The sequence below is a fragment of the Dipteris shenzhenensis genome, chromosome 8 (genome assembly GCF_047967505.1).
Source record: "Dipteris shenzhenensis isolate YYH24624 ecotype China chromosome 8, Dip_SZ_1.0, whole genome shotgun sequence".
Taxonomy (NCBI): domain Eukaryota; kingdom Viridiplantae; phylum Streptophyta; class Polypodiopsida; order Gleicheniales; family Dipteridaceae; genus Dipteris; species Dipteris shenzhenensis.
In genome coordinates this window covers 38,631,860-38,645,130 of record NC_141603.1, presented here as the reverse complement: position 1 = coordinate 38,645,130, position 13,271 = coordinate 38,631,860, and the positions used below count along the sequence as shown (strand labels likewise).

Genomic DNA, 13,271 nt, shown 5'->3' with positions numbered 1-13,271 from the left:
CCCGCAAGAATGACTCTGGCTCAGCATCCTCCATAGTCTAATCAAGTGTCACTCTCGTCGAGATACCCTCGGAGGTGTCTTCACGTCAATAGTGGTTCCCAAAGTGAGATTCAAATCCAAGAGCCTGCATTGCTCCAATATCTCTCCGGCGTGAGAATCCAAGGCAGAGGTCACTGCTCCCATAACTACTGAAGGTTGTGCTCTGGGGAGGACATATGTGTACCTGTGCAGCCCGCTGAAACTGATGTGATGATCGGGTCGGTAAGGTCAAGACTGCAAGGGAGGTAAGTACAAATGTCATCCCCTGGGATGAGGAGTGACCTGGAGAACAACATCATGGAAACCTGATTCTGCCTCGAGAGAAATTGATGGAACGTCCCCAGAGGCTAGCGTGATCCCCTGGGATGGCCCAGAGAAATGTCCTGTAGATGGTAGTGTAGTAAGAGAACGAACAGAGACGAGGGAGAGGCAATAGAGACTGAATATTTTGGGGCTGAAGTGATACTCATGGGGAAGAAGCTGATATAAAGAGGGGAACAACAGTAGATGAGGGTGGACCAAGAGGAGAAGGGGAAGTATGGTAGGGAGGTGGAAGAAGACAAGGTGTTGCAGTCCACCATTGATGCAATAGGTATGTGAGATGAGGTCCACAAGTACAAGTGTGTGTACCTCTGCGTGTGCGATTACCGGAATGTGGAATAGAATACCGATGCAAAATCATACTGAGTCATAGTGAAGAGGGCATTCAAAGTAGGATGGATACCTTTGGTGATGTAGTAATGCCTTGGTGCCGAGTAGAACCGACATGAGTCATTAAACTATGATGTTGATCATGCAAATACTCGACAAGTACAAGAGGACTTTGACATGGAAGGTTCTAAAGAGGATTCAAGAGAAACTATAAAATGGTCCTCTAAACAAATTATTCAATGCGAGAATCCATACAGGGCTCATTGCATACATAGCAAGTGGTCACTGCCTCTTTGCTATTCCCTTCGAGAACCTTTTTGCAATCATAATCCCTCCGATTGGGATTGCACTGGGAAAGGAATGAAAGAAGTTGTGGCAAACTATCGGAAGGAGGCTGAATAGGGAGGACCAAGAGTCCCATATACTGAGAGACCAAAGTGGGTGTTAGAAGCTGCCTCAAGCCCAGGAACTCAAAAGTTTCCATAGTGGGGTCATATGATCTGATGAAGTCTGTGCACAGCTAGATGTCTACGAGAGGGAAGATGACCCTATCAAACTCAGTCAAGCAAAGGGTCTGGATCTCCTGAGATGTTAACACCAAAGAGATTTTGAGATTGGGATCCAGAAGAGGTTTGAACATTACTTGGACATTGTTGGAGGGAGAAGAAGTGGTTTTAGAAGGGCTATGAGCTTCTGTCGGTCCACCCGACCCCTCAGAGTGAGGTCTCTATGCAGAGGGAGTGTAATCTAAGCCCCCATGGTCCGAAGAAGATGCACTGGAGCTCTAAGAGTGCGGAAAGACGTCCCACTATCCGGATCGTGATCGTGGTGGCTCTCCATCCGAAATGATAGTGACTTTCGGACCAGGATGAGTATGCCCCACCTTTTGTTCTGTCAGTTCCTGAGTTGCTGGAGGCACCACTGATGAAGTGGCCACTATTGTAGGCTGAGTAACGGGTATATGCACTGTAGAGGCTTCCTGTGACATCATGGTGGTATAAAAAGGGGCAAAAAGCTTATCTCTAGGCAAACATGGCTTATATTTGCGCCTTCCTCAAGCATGAAGTATCGCAGCAACAAGGCGAACCAAGGTGATGAGGTCAAGAAAAGGGGCAAGATGAACTGAGCATTTGGGGAGGGGAGCTTGTGGCGAAGCAAGGAGGTTTATGCAGGAGAGGCGGGGAAGTTGATGGCGAAGCACAAGGGGGTTGCTGAAGGAGGGGGAGCTGATGGAGAGGCAAGGAGTATTGGCGTTGATGACGAAGCACAAGGAGAGGTGTTGAGAAAGTGGGGAGCTGATGGTGAAGCAAGGAGTATTGGAGTACTAGCACAAGTGAGGAAGAGGCCTTGATGGGCGGGGGCGAAGCAAGGTGAGGTGGCTGGATGGCAGAGGCTATTTGTAAGCAAGGAGGTGGTGAAGCAGAGGTGGCGACTTGGAGCAAGAGCGTAGAGAACGGATTGGCAAGTAGGGGAAAGTGGCCCGTATGGAGAGTTCCAAGATTGCGATCAGCCAAAGGGGAAGGTAGATCCCTTGATTGCAATAATTTTAGTGGCGAATCTTTGGTGGGAGAGGAGAGTGAGATTGTGCAGGTAGGGGAAGGAGAGGGCGAAGGAGGAGGGGAAGATCAGGAGAGAGAGCTTGATGCGGGAGGGTGGAGAGAGAAGAACATAGGGTGGAGTGCAAGTTGGTGCAGCAAAATACGGGGAGAAGATGATGCACTAAGGGGTCCCCAGAGGTTCCAAAGAAAGCTGAGATGCAGGCCTAGAGAGGCGATTCGCAGAGCAGAGAGAAAGAGGGAGATATGCAAGGGAGAGAGAGGATGTGCAGCAGAGGGCTGAGGCCAATTTGCAGTAGAGGGAGACAGGGCGATGTGCAGCAGGGCTGAGGCGGAAGCAAAGGGATGAGGCGCAGCAAAATGGCGATTTGCAGCAGGCTGCCCAAGAGGGAGACGCGCACTAGTGGGGGGCAATACGCTGGAAGAGGGGCTGCCAAGGGGGAGATGAGATCCAGGAAAGAGGGTTCAGGGGGGCTGCCAAGCGATCTAAGGGGAATCGTTTGCATATGTGATCTTGTTGGAGAGAGGGCTGCTAGGAAGAAAGACAGCAGAAGGAGCCTAATTTAGCATGGCGACCAAAAATAGCATAGGAGGTAGGAGGACTGCGAGATGCACTCCAAAGGCAAGGATCACGATGGATGAGTTGATCGCCAAGTACCTATGGCTGGATTTGGCCAACTGCTAAATATAGCACTCGTGGGAGGTGGGAGGTGAGAGAAAAAGCGGTGTGGGCAAGTGGCAATATTTGAATGGATAAGGCAGCAGAATTTGAATTTGAATTGTCCACCTCGTGTATAGGCTACGTGAGAGAGAGAAGTATGACAGTTTCTAGAAGTGGTCCCGATGGTGAACAAGGGTTACACTGGGTGACAAAGGGGTGATAGAAAGGTGGACAAGGGTGACATAGGAGTGAACAAGGGATGAACCAAGGATGAACAAGGGGTGACATAGGTGTGAACATGGGATGACATAGGGTGAATATGGGGTAACATAGGGGTGCACATGGGGTGAACAAGGGGTGACCTAGGTGTGAACATGGGTGACAAAGGGGTGAACAAGGAGTGACCTAGGTGTGAACATGGGTGACAGAGGGGTAAACAAGGGTGAACAAGGAGTAACCTAGGTGCGAACATGGGTGATAGAGGGGTGAACATGGGATCATAGAGGGGTGAACAAGGAGTGACCTAGGGGTGAACATGGGTGTGAAGATGGGGTGACATAGGGGTGAACATGGAGTGGCATAGGGGTGATCTAGGAGTGAACAAGGGGTAGGTGTGAACATGGATGATAGAGAGGTGAACTAGGGGTGAACATGGAGTGACATAGGTGAACTAGAGGTGAACTAGGGGTGAACAAGGAGTGACCTAGGGGTGAACATGGGTGTGAAGATGGGGTGACATAGGGGTGAACAAGGGGTGAACTAGGATTGAACAAGGGGTGACAGAGAGCTGAACAAGGGTGACCTAGGGGCGACAGAGGGGTGACATAGGAGTGAACTTGGGGTGACATAGGGGTGAACAAGTGGTGATTGAGGGGTGGACAATTGGTGACAGAGGAGTGAACAAGGGTGATAGAGGCTCAACTAGGAGTGAACAAGGGGTGAGAGACGTGAACAGGGGTGACCTAGCAGGATAAACATGGAGTGACAGAGGGTGACCTAGGGGTGACCTTGGGGTGAGAGCAGAGAGGTTAACAGAGGTGACCTAGGGGTGAACGTGGAGTGAGATAGGGGTGAACAAGGAGTCAACAAGGGGTGACATAGGGTGAACAAGGGGTGACCTAGGTGTGAACATGGGTGACACGGGAGTGAACTAGGGGTAAAAAGCATGGGGTGATAGAGGGGTGAACAAGGAGTAACCTAGGGGCGAACATGGATGTGAAGATGGGGTGACATAGGGGTGAACAAGGGATGAACTAGGAGTGAACAAGGGGTGACAGAGAGGTTAACAAGGGGTGACCTAGATGTGAACATGGGTGACAGAGAGGTGAACTAACATGGGGTGACAGAGGGGTGAACAAGGGTGAACAAGGAGTGACCTAGGGGTGAACATGGGTGTGAAGATGGGATGACATAGGGGTGAACAAAGGTGAACAAGGGCTGAACTAGGAGTGAACAAGGGTGAACAGGGGTGACAGAGAGGTGAACAAGGGTGACCTAGGGGTGACAGAGTGGTGACATAGGAGTGAACTTGGGGTGACATAGGGGTGAACAAGTGGTGACAGAGGGGTGAACAAGGGGTAATTACACTATGGATTTTCCTTATTTCTCATTAAGTTTTTTCTCAGTATGTTAAACTAAAATTATGTATATGTCAATAGAAAGTATTAAAATTCTTATTGGATGATAAACTTGACACAATTAAATTTTATAACTAACAAAGGCCACATGAAATCAATGCATTAGATTGTTAAATGCAAACATCTTTGTAAGCGTCTACTTTAACTATGCAGGATGCTCTTGGGGGTAATTCAAAGTGCACTTTAATAGCAAACATCAGTCCTTGTATCACAAACATAGATGAGACTCTTTCGACTTTGAAGTTTGCACAAAGAGCCAAATTTATAAAGAACATGGCAATCATTAATGAGGACATGCTTGGGAATTTTAATGCCTCTGGGGAAGAAATTAAGAGGTTACGACTTGAGATTGCAGCTTTAAGAGGTATCAAATAAAAGGCAATAAATGAGCCATGTAATAATAATCAACAACTCTACATGCCTAGTCAAGCTTAGAGTATAGCAAGTTGATAAAGTTGTATATCAATGATCCTACTTTTGCAGCTAGGATGGGCAATGCATCAACAGGTGACCAGACAATATCGTCGAATGATCATTCTAGTAAGTCTCAAATTCTAAATCAATATTTAACCATAATTGAATAAGTGTGTATTCATTTAAGTAAAGGGAAAAGCACTTACAGTTGTAGGGCACATATACATCCTAAGCTAGTATAATGTTGGTGCAGGCTGTGTGGGATGCAATGGAGTGGCATACAATGGTTGTGTTGTGGGGACCACCAATAATAAGGTGATGCACAACATCAGCTTACACGTGAATATTGATGAGAACAAAAGGTTGAAAGCCAGGTGTAGAAGTGTGGGCTCTCTCAAATGAGTTTATCTTGAGAGAGAAGAACGACGACATTATGGGCTAGTGTCAAATGAAGCAAAAGACAAGCTAATAAGTTGTCAAAATGATCATGAGAGTCTTGGAGTTCCAATTATATACAAATGATCCAAGTGAGAGCATTCCGAGCTCGAGAGGCCAACATGCTTCAATCACTTTTTTTTGCCCCTCAGTCAACTCCTAATCTCACAACATATCTCCATAAAGGAATCACATTTTTGATGCAGCCCTCCCACACCCTCCATCAATGGGATGTACTTTTTTTAGTACTTGTTTCATAGTCTCCTTTCAATACATATTGTAGAGTTGTTTTAGTTGCCTGTAGTTCCCCTACATGGGGTGTCGGAACTGAAGGCAGTGCTGGAGGGGCGCTCTATCGAGAACGAGGAGGAGCTGCATTAGAAGGCTTTTCGGTCCTCTTCTTTCTTGGGCAATCCCTAGCAAAATGCCCAAAGGTCCTATCGTGTGTCTACCCACAATCTAGACTCTCTACTGAAAGAAAGAACCATCCGAGCATTGGAGCACGATATGGCCATCATATATTGTGGTAGGGTATATAGATCATCCAGGAACATCTAGTAGACCGGCGGACACAATCACTTGGTTGTCTCAGTTAGGCGATGGACATGGTCACATGGAGGACATGGTCATCACGAGGATGACATAGTCACATGGAGGACATCACGAGGAAGACATGGTCACTTATCACTCCAGCACATGGCCATGCGTCAACGGTCTTCATTTCACGCAGTCCACCAGTTAGGACACACCAACTCGGTAGAAGCTGGCCATTGCAGAAGACATAAGAGACAGAGTACCGGGATGGCTAAGGATGAGGGGACAGCCAATAGGAGGAAGAGAGGAGATCTCCCACCAAGGGAAGGCGAGGGTAAAGAGGGGAGATGTGGGGATGAGGAGACATTCATCATTGTACGCGGTTTGAGTGATGGAGAAGGAGAGGCTAGAGCTATGAGCTCACTTGTTGTATTTCTATCTTAGATGAGTGATCTTTGCTTCATCTCTGAGGTGGATTTGTGTACGAGGTTCCATTTTCATTTCAAGATATGCATTTGGTTCGCATTGTGCCCTTTATGTCTACTATTTCCTGCATTGTCTATCATTAGCGTTGTTCTTTTCTTGTCTCCTTTTAGAGCTTGTTCTTTCTGTTCCAATTCACAGCACCCCTAGCACCTCATGTGTCACCACACACAATCCTTGCGCAATGTAGTGTAGTGTCATAGGTCCATGCGCCACTCCTCGCTTCTCACATCAGTGGCCTTAGGTCTCTGTTAACACCTTCAACTTCCAAGATCGCAGAGGCGTTCGAGCCCAACAAGTACAATAATGCTACGGACAGCACACATGGGACTGCCTTTGAGGCCGGAAAAGCCCATGTTGTTTGAATGGCATGATCGCAAGGCTGTAGCAGCCCCATTTCCCAGGTTTCCTACAATATTGGGCAGCAAAATGCCATACACAAGGCCTTATAGGCACACCGATGCAAAACCAAGAGGGAAGCCAAATGCTGTCATAGAAAAATCAAATACTAAACAGCATACCCGAGCCATCACGGACAGCATGAAGAGGGAAAATCAATGCTTCAGTGTGGCAGGAAATGGACTCCTAAGCACAGGGGGAAATGCAAAATATTGTGACAGCCAAACTGAGCATGATCATTGAGCTCTCTGATGGTAGATGCTCCTGAGATCCTTGATGTGAATCATGAGGAGATAATCGAGCGCTGGAGTCCGAACAAACTCCAGATGCCACAATCGGTGGTTCTGACTTTCCCTTTGATCCAGGTGGTACTACTTAGCTTGGAGGGCACATTCATGACATGCACATGGTTCAACCTAATAGAGTTGCCCTCCTAGAGTCGCTTTCATTGAGCATCATGCTGTTGTATCATTCCATGCACAAAATGGGAATGCCCCTGTGGATGAGGAGGAGCAATATTGGAATGCTCATGTGGCACTTTATTCAATGTCCTTTGATGCATTGATGGGTGCCAGGAGTGCCGAGACACTCAGATTGAAAGGTGATATTAAGGGCAGGCCGCAGGACTGCTGTTGATATGCTTGTGGACAGTGGGAACACTCACGATTTCATCAATACCAGGACTTTGTAGAAGGTTGGTGGGATTGTGGCTATAGAGATAGACCATTGGTTGACAGTTGAGGTTGCTAATGGACAGCATCTGATTAGCGGATTATGTTGCCAAGACTGTCTCTCTCGTTGTTATGATTTTGCAGGTGATCTTTTTGCATTGGACATGGGTCTGATTGACCTTGTCTTGGATGTGATTGGATTTTGACATCGAGTACAAGAAGGGCAAAGAAAATGTGGTTGTAGATGCCTCGTCAAGGATGAGGGCTTGCATGTTTTCTGTAGTTTCTACCATCTATCAAGATTATTTTTTTTGCAAAGAGAAGAACTTTCTGTTAATCCTTGAAAAAACTCATACAAATCAGCTACAAACAATTGTTGATGATGGTAAATACAAAGAGAAGTCCTGGCTGTCTATTTCCACCTGCCGGCAATCCCAATGCACTGCCTAGGGATCATCCGGAACATGGCTAACAACTAGGCTGGTGGCCTATATATCCAATGGATATCTCCTGCAGAGCGTTTGTAGAATATGCATGCGGGCTGGGCCTTGCAGAGCTGTTCCCGCCTCTCGGCAATTCCTCGAGAATCTGGAATGCCACGCTCCCAATAGGCTCGTAGTGTGAAGATGATGTCCTGCCAAATAGCTACCAATGCAGTTGCTGGTGGGCATCACCTGGTTGCAACGGGTGACCCATATATTCCAGGCGGTGATCCTGGCCACTGTCTCCCATATGTTGTTGTCTTGCAAAGGTTGCGGGCGGGTGCGGAGTGGAGGTACCACCTCGAGAAACTCCATCCGAAAGACCTGCTCGCCATGAATCATATATGATGGTGAGACCGGATTGATGGAGAAGGCATGATGACCCTCTATGAGCCACGCCACCATTTCCCACGTGAAGTCTCTCCACATCCTCTGTATCCTGGCCACAATTCGAAAGGCCACTATCCAAATGGTCTATGCCACCGGACATCCCCATAGACTGTGTGGGATCGTCTCCAATGCTCCCTCCGCACAGCGAGCGCATCGGCCGTCCACTCGCATCTACTCCAACCAAGGACCAATCAGTAGACCCCCATGAGCCACCATCCAGAAGAAGTACAATATCTTCCGTGGTCTAAGGCTGGTCCAAAGTCGTGGCTTGAAGCGGTTGACCACCTCCCGAGGAACCACCTACTCTAGCCAGTGTCGCTCCCTTGAGGGGTCCAAGCAGCTACCTCTAACTGGATGCATCTGCCAATGCATCTGGTGTAAGAGAAGAAGGGTAGTTGTCGTACTAGCCAGAGCCACTCCCCTGGGTCCCACTATAAATCTTTGAGCGGCCTACCCTCCCATAGCTAGAGACACGAGACCGCGCCCTCTGGATTGGATAGAACCGTGGTAGGGTCAATATGCCACTCTCTGGCCCAAGCAACCAACAACCCTTATCCTCTGCCACTCCAGATCCTCCAAGTCTACCAACTCCTATGACTCCCTCTCTAGCTCACCCTGGAGGAGCCCATCAGGTCTCACCCTATAAAACCTACGGCGGATAAAACCCAGATGCTCCCTAAAGAACCGGACCTGGAGATGTACCCCCGCCCGCAAAAACTGACCATCCAAATAGTGGGGCGTCCATGGCCTGCGCAGTCCATCCCACCAGGACTTAGGGATTGGCTGAATCTATCTCTGCCACACGAGCACCTAGTTTGTGCAAGTGAGACGATACCTACTTCCTAGCCTCTGTGTCCTTGGGGAGCTGTCTCCAAGCCCCGAAGGATCTAGCTGGGCCAGTATCCCACTTTGCCCATCCAATGTGTGTCCGTTACGTCTCTTTGAGTCTCTGACCTTTGGGTGCCGAAGAATCGGCTACCTCTCGAACTCCCCCTACAAGAAGGGCTAGATCGAATGAGCCCCCTAGAGACCCTATGCCATACCCTGATCAGCCTCCTCATGAATGGTGAACCCCTCCCTGCCTCCGAGGAGATCCATCTGCAAAATTCCTGCCACTAACCATCGGTCTGGGGGGTATTCCTGAGAAGTCCCCTCCGAGGGCTTCCAAGGTTTTGAACGTGGTGTGAGGCCTCAATGAACAACCAACTTGCTTAGGAGGGCCCGACTCTGCATCTCTGGCTCTATGATTCCCAACCCACCCCTCGACTATGGGAGGATCACTGTCTGCCATGCCACTCTAGCCCTAGTGTTCCGCGCACCATTCGAGCCCGCCTACGGAAAATTCTGCACCAATCTCCTGAGCTGGCCCATGCAACCTCCATGAAAACACCAACATGATGCAATATACCAGGATGTGGCGAGTAGGACCTGGTTCACCACCAAGGCTCTGCTTGCAAGAGAGCTTGGTGAACCTAGTTCACCACCAAGGCTCTGCTCCAGTAGAGAAGCTTGCGCCGAACGCTCTTGAGAACTAGGGCAATCTGTTACTCTACAGAGATATCCATCCCCACCTGACATCCTCAGCATCTCCCTGCTGTCCGCCCCCGTGGGATCCAACCACGGCTTAGGGAGGACGAGAGAGAACTTGTATCAAAAATCTCATGGCAGGCCCATCGGAACGGAGTGCAAATCTTTTCCCAGAAGAAGCAAAAGAAAGTCGGGGTCAGCAGGCCATCCTCCTCTGCGGAGAAAGGGCCTTAAGAGCATCCCAGAGCTCCTCCTTTGTGGAGGGAGCCTCTAAGCGTCTGATCGAGGTTGGGGATACCACACTGTCTCCCTAGCCACAAGGCATGTAGGGTCTCCTCCTCTGTTTGAAACAAAACTACCTGTAAAAATCCGTGGTCATCTCCAGAATCTCCTGGGGGTCCGTTTGCATTTGTCCATGTGCCTCTCTCAGCTGCAATTGTGTCCCTGCTGATCGTGTCCCAGTGGCATGGAAACACTGCCGAGTCATCCTATCTCTTTATTGTACCTACTTGCTGGCTCGCCCTCGGCACCTCTATGTGGTGTAGAATCAGTCTTGCGGCCTTGTATCTCTCGCTGAGCCACTGGGATCCCGGCTCCTGCTCCATGAGTCATTCTATGGAAGCTAGATCTCTCCTCGGGGCTCTCTCCCTCTCCCGAAGAGCATGTCTCCTCCTGAGTGCCTGGGACTGGAGCTCCACATTGCTCCTCTGGATGGCCTCTGCTACCCAAGCTGCCCATTCCTCTATGGGCACACCCTATGGCTACTACCAAATCGGAGCTCCACATTGCTCCTCTGGATGGCCTCTGCTACCCAAGCTGCCCATTCCTCTATGGGCACACCCTATGGCTACTACCAAATCTCTTGTGGCATACTGGACCTCTACCTCCTGAAGTAATGAATGCGGATCCCCTTTTAGGGGAGATCAGGGTGAGACTACTCAAGATGGAGTATGATCGGGGCATGATCCAACATCGTTGTACTTGCTAGGATGCATGTGGATCCATGTGCATCGTGGTACCTGCTAGGATGCATGTGGATCCCCCTCAGTGCAAACCCAACATAGAAACGGTCCAGCCGCTCAAGTAAACCATCGCTTCTCCTCTGCCCGAAGGAGAAGCGAAGGCTGCCTGGGATCCTAGAAAACTCTGCCTCCCTCCAAGGGTCGGCGATGTCACCCTCTCTCCCACGGATTTTACCAAAAGTATACAGAAATTCATAGTAAGGTGCAGAAAGGAGGAGCAAACACGAAAATAATAACAAGCGGAGAGAAGCATTTAGTTATGAGAAGCTAGGAGGTATGAAAGAAAGCAAAGAAATTAGGAGAAGCAAATAAATTATCAAAAAGTAAGAGGCATTTGAGACTCTTATTCATTTGGTTTACTGCAGACCAGTGTACAGTTTTGATACTTGTCCACCAGATTAACAATTTTTTTGTATGAATATTTTCATTAACATCAAGGTTATGTGTGAGTATTGGTTATGAGTATCTTGCTTTCCAAGAAAGATAGAACTTATTAGCTTCTTAAGTGTTTTACACTCACTGCTGTGATTTTGCAGCAAACAGTCAGATCCGAAGATTAGAGTATATTATAACTCAGTCCACAAAACAGGCACTCGCTGGTGAAAGAAAAACAGCACAGGAGATGCATGCTTTAGCTCGGAAAATGGATGCTCTTAAATCTCTGTATTTGAGATTGGACCGTACTTTACAGGTTCTTTCTCTGGTTGGTAAATTAATTATCAGTGATCATGATTGAAGCACTGCATCTGCATTGTGTCTGTATATGTAGAATTCCAATCAAGGGCCCTCCATGTAACCTGATTGTCTTGAACCATCCTTACTTGCTCTTAGGCACATTTAAAGTGCAATGGGAAATTAATCTGTGAATTCTGACCACTATTCTTTTCACCCTCACAGTGTCTTCCATGACAGCCTAATTTTTAAATTAAAAGTCACCTACGTTTGACAATTCCGAGAAATCACTTGTGGCGTGCCTTTCAAAGAATTTTATTTCTTGAGAATGAATTAGAACATTCATCCAGAACCGCTTCAATAATGGAAGAGTAGGAAAACTAGAGATAAAAGAAACGGCAGAACAGATACTGGCAAATGGAGGAGATTATGCATATTATCGAAGATAGTTCTGGCTGCCTGTATATTTTCTTAGTTAAGCCCAACTCTAACGTGCTGCACTTAAGCAGATGCCCACTGTTTGCTAAGGGTAAGGACTATTCTGCACTTCTCTATGGGCAATCCTGCCTGAAATATGCATTGTTGTTTGTTTAAGATTTCCCAATGGCTACTCACTCAGTGCCGTTTTTGCAAAGCCCCACTTCGATTCTCTAAATAGTTGTCAGGCAGGTAAAGTTAAGTCCAGTCCATGCCAAAACTCATAGTTGATAAAAGCTCCAAGGTTTGCTTATTGTCACATAGTAGTATGGCAGTTCAGATGGATCCCTCAAAAACTCAAAACTATGAGCAGGATGTCACAAAAGTCACCCTGATGATGCCTGAAGCAGGATGTCACAAAATAATGAGCAGGAGGTCACAAAACTCACCCTCTCACCCTGATGGTGCCTTTAGATTTCCTGCTGCTATTTAGACGTAATCAGCTGTATGCTGCTCAATATTTCCATATAGAGCTCTGCTGGACAAAGCATAGGGACTGTAAATACTGGCATCAATTTGACACTTCGCTCACGAGCATCATGTCCAACTGGAAAGATCTGTTGATCCATCCAATGTCTTGCAATTCGGGGAGTTTAGTCTACAAGTAAATGCAAAGATCACACTCATTTATATCACTGAAGAAGATCCAATGAATGTCTAGTATCTATTTGAAATTTGGGGTTCCTTTCGCATTGTTAGCATATTATAGTGTGCTCTTTCTAGCCTCATCAACACTGCCAGCACCCCCCCCCCCCCCTCCCCCAAGTTTCTCTCTCTTTTGTGCTTTTTTCTCAAAACAATGTACCTCTACTTTGTGCTTCAGAAGGTGGAAGCATCGTTAAATAACTAATACAATGACTTCGTGGCCTTCCCCGTCTATAATAAGCCTATCTCCTAGGCTGCAACTCTCTCTATCCACTCTAGAAATCACTACTGCAGAGGGAAGAGCAGAAACGGCCTTCAGATGCTTGGATCCAGGAGCGCCTTGCTGCAGCAAGGGCTCATCAGCAGGTATTGCTTGATTAGAGAGCAGAGTATGCCTTTTATGCACGGGAGTCCTTCTGGATTCAGATGGGTGGCAGAGTCAATAAACACTTTTTCTCTACTCTTGGCCCTAGACATAGTAGACAGAGTGTATCCCAACTTATTGACTCACATGGGGTTTTACAGACAGATCCTGATGATGTCTTGCGCATAGCTTCATATTTTTATGCCGCCCTT

At 47.6% G+C, this 13,271-nt stretch overlaps 1 protein-coding gene across 1 annotated transcript in view; it reads left to right on the top strand.

The window, feature by feature from the left end:
* LOC147899476 (uncharacterized) overlaps window positions 1-13,271 on the top strand; it is a 249,471-nt gene that overhangs the window by 143,099 nt on the left and 93,101 nt on the right. The window contains exons 10-12 of the mRNA XM_087377736.1: window positions 4,698-4,908; window positions 5,028-5,084; window positions 11,438-11,592. Coding sequence (XP_087233862.1) covers window positions 4,698-4,908; window positions 5,028-5,084; window positions 11,438-11,592 — 423 coding nt within the window. The remainder of the gene's footprint in view (window positions 1-4,697; window positions 4,909-5,027; window positions 5,085-11,437; window positions 11,593-13,271) is intronic.